The 9,383-nt window shown below is 45.2% G+C and overlaps 1 protein-coding gene across 1 annotated transcript; it reads right to left on the bottom strand.

The window, feature by feature from the left end:
• Positions 1-1,572: 1,572 nt before the first annotated feature.
• On the bottom strand, positions 1,573-8,636 carry LOC306769483 (uncharacterized protein). The gene is made up of 6 exons (XM_079258099.1): positions 8,510-8,636; positions 5,583-5,624; positions 5,221-5,493; positions 3,358-3,606; positions 1,912-2,052; positions 1,573-1,741 (listed from the first exon to the last, which is right to left on the bottom strand). The coding sequence occupies exons 1-6, from the start codon at positions 8,538-8,540 to the stop codon at positions 1,626-1,628; spliced, it is 852 nt and encodes a 283-aa protein (XP_079114225.1). The 5' UTR covers positions 8,541-8,636; the 3' UTR covers positions 1,573-1,625.
• Between the last annotated feature and the right edge of the window lie 747 nt (positions 8,637-9,383).

Raw genomic sequence — 9,383 nt, 5'->3', positions numbered from 1 at the left:
TTTCTATTACTTTTTATACGTCTCGCAAAATGAGGAGCTGTCCCGCGATGTTACAACCAGGCTTCACTTTTGTGAAGGAAAAAAAACCAAATAAAACAAAACTGGCTTTGACTACTTGTGTTAAAGATTTGACGGCTGTCACATCACACCGCCTGCTGATTTGAGTTAAACTCATTTCGATCAAACTGGGAGGCGGGACTTAATGCACATCTAGGATGCACCGGTGCACCTCCTAATGAAAATAAATAAATACACTGAAAGATCATGGAGGACAGGGAGACGACAACAGTGAAGAAGAAAAGAAAGTGTTGTTACAACAAAGACTGGGAAAGCATAAATTCCTGGGTTAAATCTATTCAAGGAGACTGTGGGAGGGTTTGTCAAAGTAATTTTTCCGTGTCACACGGCGGGAAATATGACGTAAAACGACACCAAAAACGCGCTACTCAGAGGGAGGCTTTGTAATGACAGATTTGTTATGTTTGGTTAGTAATTTCATTACCAAAGAGCACAACAGAAAGTTTATTTTTTAAAAACTTTGTCATGGCAGACGGGAATCTCACATTGTCCCACATTTTCATCGTCTTTGTCCCACATTTGGTGAGAGAAGATCTGGTCACCCTGGCCCCAGCAGTTCCCCGCAGCAAGAGGGAACAGGCCCTTAGCAGGCCTGGGTATCCGAGCTAACCAGTTAACAGAGGTAGGCAGACTAAGGCTAAGTTCCGCTGTAAACGAGTAAAAACATCCTGTTGTGCTACATATTGTCCTTTTTAAGCAGGATATCATGTAGCTGTCAATCAAAAGGGCCCTAATTATACAGAATTTTGAGATTAAATTACTTCTAAGCAGGCGAGTCACAAAAAAACTTACTCCCCCCACAGTTGTCATGAAGGTAAACCTGACCTATTAAACCTAAAATGGATTTTTGAACCAGGCTGTAAACATGTTTATTTCTGCTGTGAAGTTGGTCTTTTTAACATGGGAGTCTATAATAGGATTTGCTCTGTTTTCCAGCCCCTAGTGGATGAAGGGGGAACTGCGGTTCTATGCACTTCCACATAGGCTTCACTTTTAACTGCCAGAGGTTGTCTTTTAAATAAATAACATTCAGGCTTGACGAAATAAATGTTTACATCCAGGCTGACAATTTTGCCTCTTTTAGGACTTTTGAAGGTCTCACATATAAAATTCTTAATTTCAGACATTTTCTTTTTTCCAGCAGCCATGTTTGCTTGTAAAAGTTTACATTGCTAAAGGCTTGAGATTCATGAATATAAAAGGAAATATTGAAGATTCAATGACGCCGCATAATACTTCTTTTTTATTTTCTAATTAATCTTTTACTGACTTGTATGTTGATACTTGACATGACTGGATGAAGAGAGGGAGAGAGAAGACCTGCAAAAGAGAAATTTCCATGGTGAAAAAAAAAATAAATTCAATAAAAATGAATTAAATATTCTGTCGTGCACTGAAGAAACAAACAAGTCTGCAAGTAAAGTAATATTTATTATGTCAAGCAAATAAGTAAACCTTTCATCAAATAGCTTTTTTTCTAAAAAGTTGGGAGCAGATTAAAGTGCAGCTTCACTGGAACCCACACACACACACACACACTCTTCTGTTCAGAAGAAATGCTGTGTGGTGACAGCAGCAGCAGCAGTATTATAATACTCGTTCTGCTGTTCCTCCTGGCTCTCTGCGTGGATTTCCATCTCGAAGGAGGCAAAATGTCTCTTTTCTGTGGATGAAGTTAAAAAAGTTTCATATCAATAAAATTTTCTCAGTTTTAGGCGCTTCTACGTAAAACTGTTGCGATTTGCCTCAAAAACGTAAAAAGTAACGCAGCTTTGCTGTTCAGCATGCTGGCAGACGTTGCAGGGTTCAGGGAGAAAGCTTTACAACACCAACCTGCCTTCTTGCAGCAGAGTAGAGAAGCGAGCAGAGCGGTGGAGACGCAGTACGGGCTGATAACCACCAGGTGGCGGAGCAGTCGGAGCAGAGTGAGACTGGACGGGGTGGGAAGGGATGGGATGGAAAACAGAGGGGTAGCTGTGGAAGAGAGAAAAATGATAAAATGTTTAAACAGTTTACAGATGGTGGGTTTTATTTCAGACAGAACAATTCAAGACGTGGAAGAAGTCAGACGTCATTCATGTCTGATTTCCCCTCGTGGGATAAAAAAGTCTGATTCATTTCATTCCACTGATCGGATCCGTGCAGATCACCGAGCTGATTGGTCGGTGGAGTTTACTCCTGAAGTATGAACTGAAGTATGACGGAATATTTGAATCAGTTTTACACTGTTTTATTCATATTTACTGATTTGCATGATTGTATTAATCAGTTTCTCTTCATACATGTGTGATGTGTGTGTGTGTGTGTGTGTGTGTCACAGTGGAAGGTGGAAATTCCTGAGGAGATACATCGGACTGGAAATGCTGAGCGTGTTCAGTTCAGCAGGTTTCACTCTGATTGCCTGAACGCAGGACAGTTTTAAGACTCAGTAAAATGTAAGAGGATTGTCAGGGTCCTGGCGGATGCTGTTCAGCTGGGGGGGGGGCGTCACTGTTCGGGTCGGTCTAAGCCCAGCTGGCCTGCTCTTCAGTGTTATGAGTGGCCCAAGCCTCTCTGTCTCCAACTGCTCCATGGTGCCCACCCACCCTGCTGGGTCTGTTCCACTCTCCCCTTCAGGCCCTTCCCCCCGGCCCCATCACCGTCTCTTCCTCCTCACAGATCCCGGTCTTCAGCGTTGCTACAACTGCGCTCTAAGTTGGTTATTTTCTGTTCAAATTAAACAATTTGTGCCCCACCATTGTTTGTGTTTTCTATTTGAGACTTTGAGAAGACGAACTTCTCAAACTGGAACGTATCTGAAAAAAAATGTGGCTTCAGTTTCCTGTTGAAATACTCATTTCTCTAGATTCATAGATCTACCAAGTCCCAGTGCGCAAAGGCTCATGGGAAATCCATATTCAGCCAGAATCCGACCTTTAACCATTGCAAGCCTTAAATTTGAGGTTCTTTACCATTTGTGTTGCGTTTATATTTAAATAAAGTTGTTTGAAACTTAAAGTAGGCACGACGAGGAGAGTCCAGGAGCACTCATCCATCTGCCACCAATAAACGGTAAATGGTACCAAATGGACTTAGTACTTTAAACCCAACACACTCTCGTTCACACAAAGTGTGTTGAGTTCGTTTGGGGGCGTTGAGGCATCGTGTCGAAAACAAAAGATAAAATCTTACAGGAAGTAACTGTTCATACAGAAACACGTAAACTTTTCACACATGTGACTGATAAGGGATCAGTGTAAAAACATCTCTAAATGGAATCATTTAGCGTGAACACAATACCTGTAACAGACAGAAAGCAGGATGGACACATCTTTGTATAATCAGAACACCAGTAGAAGCCTTCATCAGACTGCTGGACGTCAGCGATGGTGAATTCTCCTGCAGGTGTCGCTGTCAGAGGCTTGTTATGTTTACCATACTTGAAAAGGTAAACCGGGTTGGTAGAACCATTCCGGCTCCTGCAGCGCAGTGTGACTTGACCTCCCAACATGACGGGAAGTGCAGGGACGTCCACGATAAAAGGACAATCTGAAAAACACAAAGGGTCACAACCAGAAGAAGATTCTGATGGTAGAAATCTTTGGTGTTTGATCAGAATATTTATTGTTTTGAGCGATGCTGGCAACACTGTGTCAATAAAAATAAATATGCTAAACTCTTGACAGTAAGGAAGATGATCATTTGAAGCATGTTTACATTCACATAACTGCTCTAAATCTACAGTTACTAGAGATCTGCAGCTCCTAGAGGTCTGCAGCTCCTAGAGGTCTGCAGCTCCTAGAGATCTGCAGCTCCTAGAGGTCTGCAGCTCCTAGAGATCTGCAGCTCCTAGAGGTCTGCAGCTCCTAGAGGTCTGCAGCTCCTAGAGGTCTGCAAATCCTAGAGGTCTGCAGCTCCTAGAGGTCTGCAGCTCCTAGAGGTCTGCAGCTCCTAGAGATCTGCAGCTCCTAGAGGTCTGCAGCTCCTAGAGATCTGCAGCTCCTAGAGGTCTGCAGCTCCTAGAGGTCTGCAGCTCCTAGAGGTCTGCAAATCCTAGAGGTCTGCAGCTCCTAGAGGTCTGCAGCTCCTAGAGGTCTGCAGCTGCTAGAGGTCTCCAGTTCCTAGAGGTCTGCAGTTCCTAGAGGTCTGCAGTTCCTAGAGGTCTGCAGCTGCTAGAGGTCTGCAGTTCCTAGAGGTCTGCAGTTCCTAGAGGTCTGCAGCTCCTAGAGGTCTGCAGCTCCTAGAGGTCTGCAGTTCCTAGAGGTCTGCAGCTCCTAGAGGTCTGCAGTTCCTAGAGGTCTGCAGCTGCTAGAGGGATGCAGCTCCTAGAGGTCTGCAGTTCCTAGAGGTCTGCAGCTTCAAGTCGGCAGCTCCTAGAGGTCTGCAGCTGCTAGAGGTCGGCAGCTCCTAGAGGTCTGCAGCTGCTAGAGGTCGGCAGCTCCTAGAGGTCGGCAGCTCCGAGAGGTCTGCAGCTCCTAGAGGTCTGCAGTTCCTAGAGGTCTGCAGCTTCAAGTCGGCAGCTCCTAGAGGTCTGCAGCTCCTAGAGGTCTGCAGTTCCTAGAAGTCTGCAGCTCCTAGAGGTCTGCAGCTGCTAGACGTCTGCAGTTCCTAGAGGTCTGCAGCTTCTAGAGGTCGGCAGCTCCTAGAGGTCTGCAGCTCCTAGAGGTCTGCAGTTCCTAGAGGTCTGCAGCTTCTAGAGGTCGGCAGCTCCTAGAGGTCAGCAGCTCCTAGAGGTCTGCAGCTGCTAGAGGTCTGCAGTTCCTAGAGGTCTGCAGCTTCTAGAGGTCGGCAGCTCCTAGAGGTCGGCAGCTCCTAGAGGTCGGCAGCTCCTAGAGGTCTGCATCTGATCCGATCTGATTTTCCTGAGTCATAAGTTCTTGACCCTACCAACTTTAAGTTTGACATCAGGAATCCGACATCTTCATCAGCTTTAAGTTTCTTCACATTTTCCTTCATAAGGGTCATCATTAAAGCTGGATGATGGTGACCAGGTACCAGGAGTTCAGCATTCCTCCTTCTTTAACTGCTAAAGTTAGTCGTTCATTTCATTTACTGTCTCATCTGCTTGTGTTTGCTGATCCACTGTGGAACATTTCCCGCCTTTAAAGCTTAAAGAACATCTCCGACATCATCTGCTGAAGGAGCGAAGACCACTTCCTCTACCTGAAACGATGATTGTGGCGTTGTTGCTCTTCTGGCCACTCAAATCTTCACACCAGTAAATTCCCTGGTCTTCAGAAGAGAGACTTGTGACGGTGTAGGTGGAACCGCTGCACCCTCTGAAGCTGTTATCCACTCCGCAGGTCTCCGTTTTATCGGTGAACGTCCTCCTCAGAGTCTGTCCGGCAGCAGAGCTGCTCTCCTCTGCCTCACAACTCAGCCGGATGGATTCTCCTGTGAAAAACTGCAGACGGTTCGGACTGACATTCAGAGAAACTGGGAGGAAAACAGAAGAGATGGAGGGAGAATATTAAAAAAGCATAATCCAATACCATTCCTGAGCAAATTTTGAAGTATTCCTTTACCTGCTGCAGCTGCCTGAGCCCAGGGAAGCAGCACTACCAGACCTGCAGGACAACGTGGGAGCTTTTATCACTGCGATATTTCATACATAAAACCTTTAAAATGCTACAACTGTCACATTACTGTTCATTTTCTAAATATAATAAACATGATTAGTTTCTGCTTTTGTCGCTCGAGTCAGGAAGGAAGACGTTGCAGCTCTGTGGCTTTGCACTTCCTGTTCCAAAGTGCACTCGCTTCCAGAGAAGCTCAAAAAGAAGAAGGAAATTCAGCTGTAATGAGTAAGATAAGGACAAGTCAGAAATGTGGAGGAAAGAGGCAGCTGTTGTCCCGCGATATCTGCAGGACTCAGAGAAAAGAGAAGTTCAATGCTGCAATCTGAAGTCAAAGCTGCAGTTTCCTTTCTGTAGATTTCATCTGAATTAAACGTAAATCAGAAACTCTTCTACTTCCAAGTGACTCGGCTTGCGAGACATCCTTACCTCATGGCCGAAATCATTCTGTTCTTAAACCTTTTAATTGCTAAAATAAAAAAGGTAAATATATCAACTGTCATGGGACACATTCATTCATTTATTCTCTGAACCGCTTGATCCAATCCAAGGTCGCGCGGGAGTTGGAGCCTATCCCAGCAACCTGCGGCCAAGCTGGTGGGATACACCCTGGACAGGTCCCAGTCCATCGCAGGGCCACATAGAGACAAACAACCCCTCACACTTACTCTAAGGACAATTAAGAACAGGGATCATCAACCCAGGTCCTCGAGGGCAGGTGTCTTGCAGGTTTTCCAAGTGTCGCAGCTGCAGAAGACCCGATTCAAATCAATGTGTATTTAGCAGACATGAGCAGACCTTGTCTTAGTCTGGAGTTTTCCAGCAGGGTCACATAGGACACCTGCAGGACACCTGCAGGACACCTGCAGGACACCTGCAAGACACCTGCAAGACACCTGCAAGACACCTGCAGGACACCTGCAGGACACCTGCAAGACACCTGCAGGACACCTGCAGGACACCTGCAGGACACCTGCAGGACACCCGCAAGACACCTGCAGGACACCCGCAGGACACCTGCAGGACACCCGCAGGACACCTGCAAGACACCTCCAGGACACCTCCAGGACACCCGCAAGACACCCGCAGGACACCCGCAGGACACCTGCAAGACACCTGCAGGACACCCGCAAGACACCCGCAGGACACCCGCAGGACACCTGCAAGACACCTGCAGGACACCCGCAGGACACCTGCAGGACACCCGCAGGACACCTGCAAGACACCCGCAGGACACCTGCAAGACACCTCCAGGACACCTCCAGGACACCCGCAAGTCACCCGCAGGACACCCGCAGGACACCTGCAAGACACCTGCAGGACACCCGCAGGACACCTGCAGGACACCCGCAGGACACCTGCAAGACACCTCCAGGACACCTCCAGGACACCTGCAGGACACCCGCAGGACACCCGCAGGACACCTGCAGGACACCCGCAAGTCACCCGCAGGACACCCGCAGGACACCTGCAAGACACCTGCAGGACACCCGCAGGACACCTGCAAGACACCTCCAGGACACCTCCAGGACACCCGCAAGACGCCTGCAGGACACCCGCAGGACACCTGCAGGACACCTGCAGGACACCCGCAGGACACCCGCAGGACACCCTCGAGTACCAGGATTGGTCACCCCTGATTTAGAGTAACCGCTTCACCTAACCTGCATGTCTTTGGACGGAGTACCTGGAGAGACCCCATGAATACACGGGAAGAACACACCCAGAAAGACTAGAAAGATTTAGTATTGCCCCCCCCCCCCCCCCCCTCATGTGTCAAAATGGCCTGATCAGCCAGTATATATGTGTCCCTTGCGTGTCAGTTAGGTAGGTCAGTTAGTGTTTGAGTTCCTTATGTTAATACCTAGGTTGGCGTTTGTTTTCTTTGACCTCTTTTATGGGCCCAAAGTTTTTGCACTGAAAGATTTATTTTGTTATTTTTGTTAAATAAATGTAGACGTTATATTTTTCTAAAAACATTCCTCTGGTTTTTCGGCTCAGTCCCTCACACAGGCATTAAAATAAACATGACATTAGAGAACAAAATTGGGTGAATAATTATTTCCATGACTACGTATTACTAAATGTATGACTAAATACGGGGAGGCGCTCATGATGGGATGTCCAGCCGGCTTTTTTCGTCTCCTGAATAATTCCTGATTTAGGATCTTTTGTAGTCTCAAATTTTACCTTAACTTGTCAAAAACGGTTGATTTGTGTTTTTAAACTCTGTTGTGTTCAACATTTCCTTCCATTTGTGCATTTATTTAGTTTCTTATTGTTTAATATTTCAACCAAAGTATTTTATCACACAAATCTTGAAAAAAAGGAGCAATAGATTCAACAAAACACAAGAAGAAAGAACTTGAAGCAGCGTTAATGTGCTCAGTGCTTTAAACTGCAGCCAGCCTCACCGATCTCTAGGTATGTAATTCCACAAGTATTTAGTTTTCAGTTACTGTTTCATATTTTGACCATTAACTATTGTTGCCGTATTAATTACTCTCATCATAACCTAAAAACTTTTTTTTTGTTAATAAAAAAAGGAATACTGAGACTTTTTCCTGGCTCCATTTCTTCGTGCAATCTTAAATATTACTGTAGTTCATTTTCCAAAGAGCTTAATAATTCAGGGCCGCGGGGAGCGACTACATACCGTACTATTACTCTGGTATGTAGTTTCATTAGAAATATATGTCCAAAAAATAGATTTCAGTATTTTCATGACTAAATTCTGATGGATCGGTGGAAAACGTTTGTTCTTTTCTGATCCTTGTTTCTCTCTGCACATTTCAACATGGCTGAAAGCATTTGTTTCACTGTTTATGCTGGAGCTGTGGTAACTGACTGGATGGAGGTGAGGAGGATGGACTTACCGAAGAACGGAGGAGCAGATGGAGTCGTCATTCTGTCAGGATGGACAGACCTTTTCTGTTCTTTTCCTTGAACTTGATGGGTGCCTACATCGCAGCTTGTTGCGACATACTGGTGGCAAACCACAGCTCTCACATTGCTACAGAGGACGAAAATAGACTGACTGGTTTTTTTAAGGTCACAACACAGATGCAATCCCAGCTTTCTCGTCACGCTGACTCACTTCACAGGAAGAAACTTTCTCATTTCAGCTTCTTAAAGATTATTTTGACCTGCAAGCATGCATAAAGCTGCTTTCTGCCGTCCTATTTATGTTGTTTGTCAAGCACAAGGACTGACAGAGAGCATCATGGGTAATGGAATTGCTCCCAATTATCATTAAAACGTTTTGAGGTCATTTTTCTGATGTGTTGATTTTGAGTTTGAGTTTTACAGAAACACTTTTTTTCCACATTTACGGCGTGGTATACATGAACAGAGGAGGAGACTGAAACTTTTGTTACAATTTAGAAGAAAATAAAACCTCCAACTTAAATTGGAACAGTGAAAAACTAAGGAATTAGAGAGGAAAATGAGAGAATGGCATCAAAAAGCTGTGAAAAATCATCCACAGAAAGCGGAAATCACTGAAACAACACGACCTGGTTACCTGGCATCAGCTGCAATTTTTATCAAGTCTTCTGTGTGAAACATCTGCAAATCGCAGCTTTGGTTTGTTGCTTTTATTTGGTTTGTTGCTTTTATTTTGCAAGAGCTGTAATGGAGACACAGCGACTGATGGAGGTTGTCAACAGGAAACATTGAGGGAATGTCATCATTTCAACAACATGCAGTTAAAATGTAAATTTTAATGAGACTGTCACATTTTCATGCATT

This window comes from Telmatherina bonti (assembly GCF_933228915.1).
Source record: "Telmatherina bonti genome assembly, chromosome: 18".
NCBI lineage: Eukaryota > Metazoa > Chordata > Actinopteri > Atheriniformes > Telmatherinidae > Telmatherina > Telmatherina bonti.
This window is presented reverse-complemented; position numbering and strand designations above follow the sequence as displayed.